Source organism: Lissotriton vulgaris, chromosome 1_1 (assembly GCF_964263255.1).
Source record: "Lissotriton vulgaris chromosome 1_1, aLisVul1.2, whole genome shotgun sequence".
Lineage (NCBI taxonomy): Eukaryota > Metazoa > Chordata > Amphibia > Caudata > Salamandridae > Lissotriton > Lissotriton vulgaris.
Window position 1 is genome coordinate 1,254,357,512 of NC_141685.1, and position 15,059 is coordinate 1,254,372,570.

The 15,059-nt window shown below is 46.3% G+C and overlaps 1 protein-coding gene across 1 annotated transcript in view; it reads right to left on the reverse strand.

The window, feature by feature from the left end:
• Positions 1–15,059, reverse strand: part of LOC147748943 (extracellular calcium-sensing receptor-like) — a 274,522-nt gene that overhangs the window by 82,557 nt on the left and 176,906 nt on the right. The window contains exon 3 of the mRNA XM_086929230.1: positions 13,500–14,327. Within this exon, the coding sequence (XP_086785356.1) occupies positions 13,500–14,327 (828 nt within the window). The remainder of the gene's footprint in view (positions 1–13,499; positions 14,328–15,059) is intronic.

Sequence of the window (15,059 nt, forward strand, 5' to 3'; positions counted from 1 at the left end):
TTTGGATTAATGTTTGTACATTTTCGGAGTTCTTTTTGGTATGTTATCTATTATCAAACATTCTAATAAAATATTTTGAACACAAAAAAAACATACTCAGAAGTACCAAAAAAGGACAATAATTCTTGTAGGGGGAGCTTTTTCTGGTAAGTGGACTTTTAGGCCTGGCAGCAGAGTTTGAATTTAGTTCTGGCCACTAGGAGAATCCATTGGAGATTGCGACATACAGGAGGATGTGATGAATTTTGTCTGCCATGGCCACAAACCTGGCAGTTTTAAGAGGAGTAGTTGATGACTTGGGGCACCTGCCAGTATAGAATTCACAAAATGCCTGATCTCTCAGTGAGTGGAACACTGCCCTGTAGCTTTAGTAGTGGGCTAGTGCAATATCACACTTTCACACGCCGAACTTTATGTCATGTGACATTTACTTGAGATAATTCCTGAATTTGTTTGTTTATTCAAGCATATTTTTGGAGTATTCCTGATACAATAACAAAAAGAACAGGGAATGTTCAATACAGGGCATGCAGTGCATTGAACATAGGCAGCAATGATAATATTACATAATATCTGAAATAAAGGATCACATATGCTAAGCTGCACATCACTCCAAACATTGCCAGTCCATGCACATCTCAGGCAAACGCGGAGTCAACACTACCATTAGTGATCACGTTAAGCAAAACCAACAATCCCAACATACGCACCCCCAAGCCGTCCATTCACCACCCAGAAGGCGCTATACAGATGAGAACACATGACGTCTATAGAGTGTCAAATGCAGAAAGGGGAGCACAATATGATGTAAGAGCTAAGTTGCACAGGATGGCACACAGAAGTGCTACAGGTCAGTGGTAAGCCAGGTAGCCCATATGCCTGGGAGAATGTGTACAATGTTGCAGTACCATGAATGTGTCAGCTAGGGCGTGTGCACACTTTCATGGTCCTGGTTGTCCTCCTGCTTGAGGTCATCCAATAGTCCCTCATAGGCTCTCGATGTTTCCATCTGGACCCTTCCCCACCTGGCATCCCACATAATGGCCATACTCTTGTATTCTGTCCGGTGCTTCAGGTTGTTATGCCATTTAACTACCAGTGTTCCCCTAGCATTCTTCCAATGCATACATATCTGCCTTTTAGCCATTATTAGTGCTAGGTCTGCAAATTTAGTGGTCACCTTGTGTTTGTCCCATTTTAGGTATGGGCCCAAGAAGCACATAGAGGGGGGTTGCACAATATTACGTCCAGTGATGCAATTAATCAACATCAGCTCCTTTGGCCAGAATTCGGTAATCTGGAGGCAGTCCCACGCCATCTGTATGAGTTCTGTGCCCACCATTGCATATCTAGGGCACATTGTTTAAGTAGAGTGGAAATATTTATCTTACCCGGTGTGAGATATGCCCTATGTAGGAAATAGAAGTTTATCAACTTAAAACATGCATTCCTTGACACTTAGGGGTTGTTAGTAAGCACCCTCGCCCAGTCCCCATCTGTCAAGGGAGATGCAAGATCTGCTGACCATTTGTCTTGCAATGCATGAAGGGGAGCAATGGCATCTCCGTGTAGGAAGTTGTAAGCTTCATGATAACCTTACATTTACCTGATTTCGTGCCTGTTATGTGTCTACCCATGTGTTTCTTGAGATTAGTCAACTGCTCTCCCTCTGTTCTATGGATTGCTGCTGATAGTGTCCCACAAAGTAAAAAGTGACCAGGCGGCAGGTCATATGTGAGTTGTAACTCTTCAAATTATTGCAATTGCCACCACTGTAGAGGTCACGGAGCGTCGCAATGCCAAAAGCAACCAGTCCACTAACTGCGGTCATGCCTCTGCCAGTAGTAAGGTCGAGAGCCCTCTAAGTGTCAGAGCCGGCGAGTAGAGGGTTGAGTTGCGGGTTTTCTGGAGGCAGCACATCTAGCAGTGCTTAGCCTCAAGCACTAAGCTCCCAGCCTCAGGTCTAAGTTTTTTAGGGTCCAGCAGTAATTGGGAACACCACTGGGGTGCAAGAACATCTGCCCCAGCCGACGGTACATTCTGAACTTTAGTTACCACCAATCTTGACTCCACCTCAATCTGCGTTGCCAAACAGTAGAATTCGAAAATGGGGGCTGCAAGGCCACCATCCAGGCTAGGACGCTGGAGTTTTGAAAGTGATACTCTACATCTCCCCTTATTCCATATTAGAGCAGTCAGTAGGATATTAATCTCTCTAAATTTGCTCCTGAGGATAACTATGGGGAGAGTAACAAAATAATGCAAGAGCCTGGGCTAAGCTACCATTTTTGCCACTGCGACCCTACCTATCATGGATATAGGTAGAGACTTAAAGAACTCTACATTGGTTCGGAGAGCTGCATTCGCCCTTCGTATGTTGCCCTTAGGGATGTTAATTTTGTTTCTGTAGATGTGAACTCCCAAGTATCAAAACAAGGTCTGTTCCCACCTGGGACCCCCATGGTCTCCGTCTACATCGTCCATAGGATCTAAGGGGAAAAAACAGTTTTTGTTCCAATTCACTCATATTCCTGATAGTGTCCCAAAGTTGTTTAATAGACATAATGGTCTTGTAATATCTACTTGTTCATCATTGAGGAAAAGTAACATATCATCAGCATAGAGTGCAATGTGATGGGTGACTCCTAGAGCTTTTATGCCAGGATAGTGCGTCCCCTGCCTAGCTTTACATGCTAGAGGTTCTACTGCAATGGCAAAGAGCAGAGGTGATAGGGGACACCCCAACCTCATGCCACGCCCCACCCAGTATTCTTCATAGATCAGTTCCTCCATTTTCACCAGTGCCACTGGAGAGGTATGTAGCAGCCTGGTCCAGTTAATAAAACTGGTGCCCATGCACAGCTACCCAATCACGGCTTATACATACCGCCAATCCGGGCTATCAAAGTGTTTTGCTATATCCACAGACATTACTACTGCTTCTGGATTCAAACGCTGTGCATCTAGTAGGAGCGCCTTGGCCCTCCAGATGTTTAGGGCCATATTACAGACCAGGATTAAGCCTGTATGATTTTCATGAATGAGGCTATACATACTGTACAAGACTCGTGTGGCTGAAATCCTAGCCAGGATATTATGGTCCACATTCAACATCGACAAAGGCCTATATCCGATGGCTGCAGTGGTCAGTTGCCCCAGCTTTTGTAGTGAAAAAAATAGTGACTCAATGTTGATATTCAAAGAATAAAAATTGTTATGGTTTTAATTGACTAAACGATAAAGAGAACGTCAGGAACCCACTGTGATGGGTTCAGAGACCTAGTATGTGTGTATGGTTACTGCCAAATTCTGTCAGTGTCTACTATAATGAGAAAGAAAAATTTCTTTCTAGAGTCCCCTCACTCACCGGGACTTCCCCACGGTGACATGCTTCATCATTGGGGCCATCCCAGTTCTCTACGAAAAGGGGCGTGCTGCGACTAGCGGACTACGCAGGAGCACTATATTTGTGAAAGGCTATGTGTGGTGTAGAGTGTTGTGGTGGTGGAGTGGGTGTGTGATTAAAAATACCGTGCTAGTGGGCCTCAACAATTTATTCTGCTCCTAGTTTGGTATACTAAAATGGGGTAACACTGTTATCTAACCTTGAATTTGTGCTAGATCAGTGTTCTGTGGTCGACATGTTTCAAGCTCCCCAAGCTTTTCATCAGGACCATACAGGGTCCAGCCCTGTATATTCCACTCCTATGTTTAAATAAATAGGTTTGTTTTTTATATATTTTTCTTTGCGCTGTTAATTATTAAACATGCGTGTTAATACATACGATTTGTATCTTATTGGCGTATATGTATGGGTGCTAGTTTGCACTTCATGGTCTCAGGCGAGGGCGGGATCACCTCGTGAAAACATTGTTCCTATCGGCGAAACCGCTCGGTAATACCTGCTCGATCCTCACCCGACCGCATATATGCATGTAACTTGTTTCCGACAGGCATATAATGCAAAGTAATATTTCTGAAACCATTTGTAAATCTTGAACTGACAGTGTACCTTACCAAGCAGATCATTGTCCAATTATAGGATTATGGATCCCTTTTTGGATGGGTTTGCTAGCCACGCAAGTAACATCCTTGATTTATCACACTCTATGTGCACCCTGACCATATATCTCCTTGTAATCAAAGCACCCGAGCTTTTCCATGAGCTCTGCCAGTTTTTCGTGGGCCCCCTGAGACTGGCTGTTGCAGAGCACGATGATCATACATATCTTTTTCAAGCCGCTGAAGGAGGTGCTCCTGCACAAGAACCTCATTAACAAATGTTTCATGCACCCCAACCAGCTGTGCTATAGTTTGGCCCCTTAACTCAACTTTGAAGGTGTCTCAATCCATCAAAACCAAGGAGGTTGTGTACTCATTTTCCGCAAACTATTCCCTGATCTCCTCCCCTATGCTGGATCGAATGGCTGGGCCCACCAAGTTTTCACATTTGAGGTGCCATGTCAGAATGCTAGATGGGGTTAACCTCTTGGCTAGTGTGAGATGCCGTGGGTTATAGTCAGATATGGTTTTTGCTAAATATTCAACGCGGGTCACTAGTGTGTATAGAGATGGTATGCAGAGAAAGGTGTCCAGTCGTACGTGTACATCATGTAAAGAGGAGTGGAAAGAGTAGTCCCTGTCTGCTGGGCTCAATTACCTCCAAGTATTGAGGAGCCCCCATTGTGACATCCATGTTTGAAATGTAATTGCCAATCACAATACAGGGGCATGTGACCAGCCTAGTAGGGGGTTGGTAATGCAATAAAAGTCTCCACCAAGAAGGATAGGAAAGGTCATGTTTGATGCTACCTCACTGAAGAGTGTAATCAAAGAACCGAGCCTGGTCCATGTTGGGAGTGTATAAATTAACTAGTGAAAAGTCTCCACCTCCTAGTTACCTGCAAATGATCACATATATTCCCTCCTTGCCAACCTGTCGTTCCATCACCTGTAGGGGTACCCCGGTCAAACTCATATGAGCACGACCATTGCAAAGGCAGAGGATGTGGTGTAGAAAAGTTGACCCCAACACTCTTATGGAGAGCAGCTCTCTCTGAGGCGGTGAGGTGACTTTCTTGAAGCATAGTAATATGTACTCCCCTACCCTTTAAGTATGCTTAGATCATGTACCTCTTTGTCATAGTATTAACCCCCCAGGCATTCTCTGTTAGGATTTTGTATCCCGTACCTGGACCTGTTATCAGAGTCAGAGGCAGAAAACATGGAAGAGGTACTGCACCAGCAGAGCCCCCATGCCCCCCCCCCGGCACCCAATATCAGAAGAACAGAAAGGTATGTCATAGAGGGAAGTCTTCTCTCCTCTTCCCCCAACAGTCTGACAACAGGCAGCTATAGCAGCGAGCTTCAAAACATTTCACAGTACACCCAAATCAGCAGGGGACAGCAGGTTAGTCACACAGAGAGGACCTCCGCCAAGGTCATCTACTGATCCATACTAATCTGCGGAAATTCAGATGAGTGAAGGGTTGAATCTGAGCCAGTCTCTGAGTCTGTTCCCTCCACCAATTCCTCACTCTGCACCCGAGGGGATGGAGTACTTGATATCCCAATATTGAATACAGATCCTCTACATGGCTCCTATCCAATTGGGACTGCTCCCTTGTGGGCAAAGTACCCCACAGCTACCTGCGGCGGATGGCCGTGTGCAGTATTAGAGGTCTCTACGGTGTGGGATGCGGGCAATCTACAGCTCCCGACAGAGAGTGCAGCCAGTCCCACACATCCTGCCGCTCGGTGAAAAACTTGGTTCCTGTGTCACTAATGACCTTCTATATTGCAGGGAAGATCATGGTGGACTTTAGCCTCAATTGACAGAGGTATTTTTTGGGGTCAAGGAAGGAGGCTTGTTGTTGCACTGCCCTCGTAAAGTCTTATAACACCCTCACCTTCTGATATTCTAAGAGGAGCTTCTCCTTATTGTGAGCTTCCTGTAGGATATGGTCCCCATCTCAAAAATGCAGTAACCTCCCAAACGCTATCCACAGCGGTGCCCCCAGGGTGGTGGGGGTCTTGCCAGTACCATGTGGACATGTCTAAGTGCAAAGAAGGGGGGGGAGTCCGTTAGGGGCACAGTGTCTCTCAAGCAGGACTCCCTGAAGGAGACCAAATCTGTTCACTCACTCTGCTCCGGTAGCCCAACAACCGAGATGCTGTTTTGATGAGCTTTCTCTTCCTCTGAGCGGTATTCCAAAAGTCAAAGTCTCTTTGTGACATCTCTTAAATAGTCTTGGAGGGTTCCTACTGTTGTTTCCGTCCCTCCCATCCTTGGTTAGCCTCTCTAAGAGTTTGCTTTGGTCATCGAGAAGGAGGCTCAAGTCTGGCACCACACTATCCATTTTATGTTCTAATGCTTACCTGGTTTCAGTTATGGCAAGGAGGATAGTTCCAAAGTAGCCTCAGAGGAAACTGCCAGGGTGTGGGAGACCCTATTATCTTGGTCATTGGCGAGATGGGGCAGTTGTGATGATCCCTCCTCTGTGACACTGGTGTCGAGGGAAGTAGTACTGGGCATGTCGGAGCAGAGGCGACCACAGATTGACTCTGATAAGAATGAAGTGGTAGGCAGAGCAGTGATGTATCCCCTGGATCTCCCCATGGGGACAGGAAAGAGCAGTATCCCAATCAGGGGTATTGTTCATGCCACAGCAAAACGTTCCACAGCTGTAGTGCATATTGGATAGGTCCTAACAAAAAAGCACAATGGGGACAGTGGTGCGAGGCAATGCGAATCCACAGGCAGCCTCAGGGTACCATGCGAGCACCCGGCAATCACCTTTCTCTTTGTAGAGATCCCCGGGGCAGTCCACAGGTACTACTCCCCTTCAAAGAGCAGGCCATATTGCTGAGAGAGCAGGAACGGACTAATGCACTTTAGATTTTTACAATGCAAATGTTTTTAATTATTTAATTGCTCTATTTTTATGGTTTTGAGTAACCACAATACATGTATTCATTCATACTTCCCTTCAAAGTGCTCCTGTACCCTGTCAGTTGTGCCACGGGCTCTGCCGCATTAAAGGCAAGGAGACAAAAGTGACACTGTTAGACCAGGGTTGGCGGGTTGCAACAGGTAAAAGGCCCAGCGCTCTCTGACTTCTGGCTGGTCAGATCGACCGACTCTGTGGCACACTCCAGCAACCAGGCTGGGCACACAGCATCACTGCTCCTCAACCTCACTCTGGAGGCACCATCACCGCTCCCAACTGTGGTCACAGGGGTTGCAAGGACAGGGTGTAAGCTGCAGGGTGAGCAGGAATCCCTGGTGACAGGGCCCAACTCGGCCGAAGTCAGGAGAATCAAGATCTCCAGAGGGTTCACATCCTTCTACTCGCCAGGCGCTGGCAGATTTACGGGCCACCTCTCCACCAGGGTAGGCGGGCACCAGCACATGTCACCACAGCCATCCCCCCACAGGTAGTACAGGTGAGGAACAGGCAGCTGAGAGATCAGGAGGCATCCAAGTCAAAGCCAAGTAGGACCTGCCAGGTCAGGAATTTTTGCGCCACTCGGCTGTCTACCAGTCTTGCTCTGCAGGCCCTGACTCACCATGCCGTTGCATCCCCCCCAAAGAATGGGGCAGCAACCAGGGCAGACCACAGCCAGGTCGCCACAGTTCCACAGGCAACAGAGGACCCTGCAGCATCTCAGGCTCCCTCACGGTGGCTCCGAGCAGTCATGGCAGCCATCTTGAGCTCAGTGCAGCCCAGGCCAATTCTGCCATCGGAGCTCAGTATACCCCAGGGTGTGGCGGTGGGCAGAAGAGGAGTCCAGTCAACACGACAGGCAGTAAAGAGGGATGCCCTTATTTTTTAGGAGCTGTAGGAGCCGAAAAACTGGCAATATGGCGCTGCATACAAGTGAGTCCCCCAGGAGCTCCCAGTCCATGCAGCTCATTCCATCTGTGTCAGGCCACATTCCCCAGAGAATTCATGTGTTCTTTTTTTGTTCTTGTCTGCTACTCGATACTGTATGCATATTTATCTGTTTTCAATAAAACAATTAATTCATTTGTTTACAAACAGAAATTGATTCTCAAAATCCTCATATGATAAGGGCAGTTTTCATATGATCTGGGCGGATAAATGATTTTTTTAGGGCGTGGCAGTAGATATTTCACCCTATCGCGCTAGCGGTCGCGTTTGCGGAAGCGCCGTCCCTAGCGCCGGAGTCTCGCCTGAGTCAGCCCGTCTGCGCTCCGACGGGCTCTGGGCTCTGGCAAGTACTTTATACATCATCTGTGAGTAAGTTGTTTCTGATCTACTGTATTGCATTATGGTTCTTTCCTATTCTGCTGTGGAATTACATTCATGGCGCCGCTTTGCTAGCAAGACCTGCTCTGTATGTACATTGCCCTTCCCCAAATACAAATGTCACCAATGCGGTTTCGCTCTCGGAATACCAGCGAGCTGGAGATCACTTAAGCGCTATGTCAGACGCAGCAGGCCTGTTAAGTCCAATACTGTCTCTTCACATTCCTCTTTACATTTTTGGAGTATTAATTGTAGATCTCTCCCACAACACAAATATAGCATCTGTGACTTCATCACTGATGAACAACCGTATGCTGTGTTTCTTACAGAAACCTGGTTGCATGACAGCTCTGGCACCGATATTGCCGCTGCAATTCCCCCTAATTACGTCATCGTAAGAAAAGACAGAGTTCTAGGCAAAGGGGGGGGGGATAGCCATGATCTTCAAATCTAAGTACACCTGTAAATTTGAAGACATTCCTTTCAAAGGTTGCGAGGCAGCCCTTTTTAGGCTAACTATTAACCCTCAGTTCACAATGACAGGTCTATTAATCTATCGCCCTCCTGGGAATGCTAATCCCTGGGTTTCTTCTTTGCCAGATTTCCTGGCCCCCTTGCTGCTTAGAGCAGCCTACTTTTCGATTCTAGGGGACCTAAATATCCATCTCGAAGATTCCGACAGTACGTCCACTAAACTGCTTATTTCTACTCTCGAGGTTTTTAACATTCAACTCTTGAACTCTGCCCCTAAACATCTGGCTGGTCATTTATTAGATCCCATCCTGTCAAATCTACAGTTGGACTGCTCTCAGAAAGCACGCCCAATAGAATGGTCTGACCACTTTGCTGTTCCTTTTTCATTGGATATTACCAGGACAGCATTACAGATCGGAAAGGAAATAGATAAACGGACACGCAGTTGGGGGAAAATTAACATGCCAGAACTTAATAAACAATTATTAAGGACACTTCCTAACACCGACCTATCTATCTCTGCACTAAATTGTGCAGTTGGTCAGTGGTTAAATAATGCTGTTGATTCCACGCTTCCCTTGACATATAACAAAACTATGCCTCATCATTCACCTGCACCTTGGTTCTCCGATAAGCTTAAGTGCCTTCGCACTCAATGTAAGATTTTAGAAAGGAAATGGAGGCGCAATTATTCTCCTACACGCAAAGTAGCTTACAGAGAAGCTCTGAAGGGCTATCATAACAGCTGCAAAACAGCCAGAGCAGACTATACTAAAAAAATAGTTTCAGATGCACAAAACTGCCCTAAGGTGCTCTTTTCAGTTGTAAAAAAACTGACAGGAGCGGACATTATTCCTACGCCTCCCGCGCTTGACAAGGTTCAATGCCAATCCTTAGCTGACTTTTTTGTTAAAAAAGTCGACTTGATCTATGATCTTTTTACCCCGCCACCGATGGTAACCCCTTTTGCATCTGGCGCTGGGCAGTCATCTGCTAATGTTGACAACGTTGCCAAACTCTCTGTATGGCAGCCATTAGACAATAGTTCCTTTTCTTCTTGTCTAAATAGTGTGCGCTCTGGCTCTCCGTGCGATGCACTTCCGGCTAAAATACTCAAACAATTAGATCCCTCCACCCATCAGATTTTTTTTTAATTGTTAAACGCCTCACTTACTGAGGCATATGTAACCCAGCCATGGAAACACGCTATGGTAGTGCCCTTGTTAAAAAAGTCTGGTGCTGATATCTCGAATCTTGCCAACTTTCGTCCAATATCCCTGCTACCCATCTTCTCTAAAGTGTTAGAGAGACACATTAATACCCAGCTCACTGAACTGGTGGAAAGTTCTGGTTTCTTACATTCCTCCCAGTCAGGTTTTCGGTCCTGCCACTCGACCGAGACAGCCCTTCTTGGGGTGACAGAGAGTCTCCGACACGGTGTCGACCAGGGTGAAACTATGGCGCTCATCCTGTTGGATTTGAGCGCAGCTTTCGACACCGTGCCCCATTCCATCCTTCTTGACTCTCTGCGGTCACTCGGCGTGACTGGTAGGGCCTTAGCCTGGGTGGCCTCCTTTCTTGGCGAGCGAACCTTTCAAGTTTTCTCCCCTAAGGCGGCATCAGCGGTCTGTTCCTCAGCGCGGGGTGTCCCCCAGGGGTCCATACTCAGCCCCCTATTATTCAATCTTTATGTAAAACCCTTGGCTAACATCGTAGAGCAGGCGGGGCTGACCCTGTTCTCTTACGCTGATGACACCCAGATCGTCTTCTCCCTATCAGGGCGAGACGAGAATAACGGGCCTCATTCTTGTGGCGGACTGGATGCAGAGGAACTGTCTCAAACTGAATGGGGAGAAGACAGAGGTGGTCATTCTGGGGAAAAATAAGAACCTCTGGGGCCCTCAGCATTGGCCAAATGAGATGGGTGCACTTCCTGTACCCACACATGCTGTACGTAACTTGGGCGTTCAAATTGACGACAAGTTAACAATGAAGCAGCAGGCCACTAAGGTCGCAGCAACCTGTTTTTCTACTCTCAGGTGGCTACAAAAGATCTTATGGATGCTTCCCATTCCTTCCCGTAGAACGGTTGTCCAGGCATTGATAACATCTCGCCTGGACTATGGCAACATACTATATTTGGGTGCTGATGTAGCCACTGTTAAAGTATTGCAGGTTGTACAAAATGCAGCCGCGCGACTCTTGAAGAATGTCCCTAGAAGAACTTCTGCATTATCTGCCTTGCATGATCTTCATTGGTTGAAGATCTCCAGCCGCATAAAGTTTAAGGCATTATGCTACATGTTTAGGATCAAGCAAGGCATTGCACCTACTTACTTACAAAAACTGGTACAACTTTACAGGCCCAAACGTACCTTACGATCCTCGGAAATTGGCAATTTCTCTATACTAATATTTAAGCTGGCAAGGATAGGGGGACGTTCCTTCTCCTATCTTGGTCCCAAATATTGGAATGCCCTGCCCACTGCCCTTAAATTAGAGACCAGTCTTCTTCGTTTTCGCAGAGCACTGAAAACGCTGTTGTTCACATAAGTAGTTGGATCCTGTATGCTGGCTATCTGATATCTTCTTCTCCAGTCTGTCCCTAGCGCCGGGAAACCCACTGTGGGTAGCTGTGCGCGGTAAAAGTTTAAATAAATAAATAAAATAAAATAAAATATTTATCGACTTTGTTTCCTTTTTTCAATATGTGGCATAATGAGTAGGTGAGGAAAAGACGAATTTTGCCACAAGTGAAAGTGAGAGTGAGAGATTGAGACCATCGAATTTTAAAGTGTCCATAAGAGAGAGATCAATGTGCTCCAAGGAGAGGACGTAATGAGGAGGAACTTTGGGGTCAAGGGATTTAACATGAGAAAGTTCTCCCAACATCCAATTCATTCAGGGCAGGTGTGTAGGTTGACGGTGCCCTCAACTATTGATGTTTTTTCATAGAGTAGAGAGCCATCGTATTAATGGGATATTGAGATGCCTGTATTTTTGAGGATCAGACTGAGGGGTCCATCTGCTGATAGGTAAAAGCCTTGGTGAAGTGATATTTGGACCCAGGTGTCTGAAAGTAGCATCAGTCAAATGGCATTGGCTGATCCATGGTGCAGTTGCTGCGTGTCTTTCTGTTGTCCCTTTTAGGTCCTCAAGGGGCCAAATAGGAATTGCCCATGGTGGAAGCAACTGTCGTGCTTGAATGAAAAGAACACATCTACAGCATGAAGGATAGGGCATATTTTACTTCTACTGAGACAGCAAATTGCCAAACCCTTACTGACAAATAAGCACTGCAATTTATCAACGAAGTAGACATTTGTCTAAGATAATATTATGTTCTGTGCTGATTGTATCCTTGCTTTCCCTCCTTGGGGACAGGAGGACTAAAGCAATAGTACAGTCCTGCACACAACCTAATTTGCAGTGTAGATAGAAGCATGTGCTCCTAATTTGCCTTTAAGAGGTAGGCATAAGTAATCCAACTCATTACATAAACTGAGAGTCCACCTGGTTCTTTGGGCCCAATAATGAGCGCAAACTGTTTTATGACATCAGAGGCAAACAGCATACCTGGTCACGAATATGATACATATCAAGTATTTGTGGAAACATATTTTAGTGCTCTCTCATTCAGGCACGTATGGCCTTCTGTAAGTCCTATGGTATTGTGATGTTCTTAGTCAAAATAGGGACTGGACCATCTCCACTCTTCGTGGCAACCCAGGAATGCCCTTTCACATTCCCTGGGGGTTTCTGCTCAATAAGCAGTGAAGTGGTAGGAAGGAACAGTGAGCCGAAGTGATAGTCTCACCCTCCCGCATTCACACATGGTACAGTGGTGAGTCCAGTGGGGTGCAGACAAGCCTGGAGTCAATTGTGTAGCAAGAGAGCCCTGCGCACTAATGCAAGCAAGGACATTGGGCATCATCCCCTGTAATTAAAAAAATGACATTCACTGAGGTGAAGTGAGCCCCACCCACACCTGGCTTCCCTGTGCCCCTGCATCAACTGCTTTAGATAGTGATAGCAACATCCCTGTCGATAAGGAGAGGTGTGTCTGGTGCTTTACTGGTGGACATCTACTAGAAAATGGTATGTGGTGCCACCTGTGCCCTAAGTCACCCAAAGAGTTGTTAGTCCTAACAGGGTTGACCTGCAGCCCTCCATACAAGGGTTGCAGAGCTGGAACCGCACAGCACAGATGACAAATGGCTTGCAGCACTGTCCTGCCTTAAGGAGAAAAAAACAGAAGTTCCCAGAACGCTAACATCTCTCACAAAACCACACACTCCTAAAGATATCCACCCAATCGCGAACCTGCAAGCCCTGTCTCTCATTTAGCCTCAGCACTCTGAGTTTTCTGCTTCCAGACACATTAACAGCGGCTGCTGAGGGTCCTGCAGGTCACTGCACTGCCATACACACCTTTTCATATTGTAGGGATCGCCATCGCCTGTTGTGATGACAACATAAGGAAAAACCATGAATAAGGTTTCCTCTCCTAGCAATATCAACAACATAATTCTATTTCACAGATATGTCTCGAAAGAGATTAGATTATGTTTAAATGGATCCATGTGTCCTTTTTATTCCCACCTTATGCAGAAATAGTGAAGCTAAACAAAATCGATAAAAGACTCCTATACAAAGCTGCCATCCATAGATAGAGCTATAACCTTTCATGTGTGGCAATAGTGGGGTTGTGAAAAAGCTTTTTAAGAGCACAATTATAGGTCACTAGCTTACCTGCCAAGGTAGAAAATGTGCCTTTTTTGCACATTCCTGGTTCCTATAGGGGCCTTGCCCAGGTCGGCAGGTGAGCATATCATGCAGTCCTTGTGCCAGAGCCCGGACCGCCATGTATGCCTTATATGAAAATCTGAAATTGTAGACATCGTAGACGGTTGCATCTAGAGATTCCAGCTGCTCCTTCCCAGTGCAGGGCGGCTTCCTGGCTAGTAAAGTCTCACTTTGATTAACAGTGTCTATCCACTGACAGCCAAATGCGTGCTGCCAGAATAGCTTCATATAAAGGTCCCCTTGGTACTGCCGTGGGTGGATACTGTACAGAAAGTCCTTAAACCCTGGGATCTCACCGCTGTAGGATGCAATGCCCACGGTACCCGCTAGGATTTCCCAAAACTCCCTTCTAGAAAACACCAAAGAAGAAAACCAGCCTGCAATGGCCACCCAGACCTTTCCGGTGATGTTCTGCAGAGACAGTTCTTCCAGCACTGGGCTTATCTCTGCTGGATAGACATAGAGCACAATGACTCTTGCCGAAGACGTTTTAATCCTGTTAACAGCTTGTCCGATTTTCTTCTTTGAGGCCCCTGCAGTCAACAATTCCGAAAACTCAAGGCAAATGCCGTACTTGTCAGCTTCCTCGCGGATTTTGTGACTTCCTTGGACTCCATATTCAGTATCAGATGAGAACAGCCCAACCCACGTCCAGTGGAACATTCGCAGTATCTGCACGATCACCTCCGGCTGGAAATCCTTCACGGCCGTGCGGAGGAATGAGGGGAACTGAACCTTATCGCTCAGAGCGGAGAGTCCAGAGCCAAAGCTTATCTGATGAGAAAATAGAGGAAAGAAATGAAGTCAGTATACAAAAAAAATGCCCATGCCAAAACTCGGGTGGAATAAGGGCACAACAAATTATTTCTGCTTAAAAAGTATGGTGCACACTAATGACGACAGTACTGTTGTGTGCCACTGCCAGACCGTGGGCATGGGTTGTAGGGCATATGAAATTACATCATGGGAAAAGCCAACATCCGCATAGCTGATTTTCTGGTTAGTGCACATGCGTAACACTACAGTGCCCACCTGGTCAAGATTTTAGGCTCACTCTCTGCTCTGGCTAGGCACAGGACGCTGGCAGTGACACACATGCCTGAGGGATACAAAAGCCAGCAGGGTGGTTGCAGAACAAGGTAACACAGGTGTAAAGTCACGTGACATATAATGATGGAGGCCAACACACATCAAGCAGAATCATGTTTAAAACATTAACTTGAGCCTCATTATTTAGGTGTAATGCGTAAACATTGCCATCTAATGTATAAAGAGTGCATAATTCATATGGAGAAAATTCGAGGCTTCAGAGAGTCTCAGCAGCAGGTGAAGCACTGCTTGGTATGGTAAACCTGTGCTGGATCTGAACGACTGTCCATGTTTACACCACTCAGGGAAATGCACTCAGAACGACCTTTACTAAAATCTGTACCTGACTAAGTTTCTCCTGCCCCTTGTCTGATCACAAGATCCCCACTCACTAGATTGTTCACACCTGTTACCAAC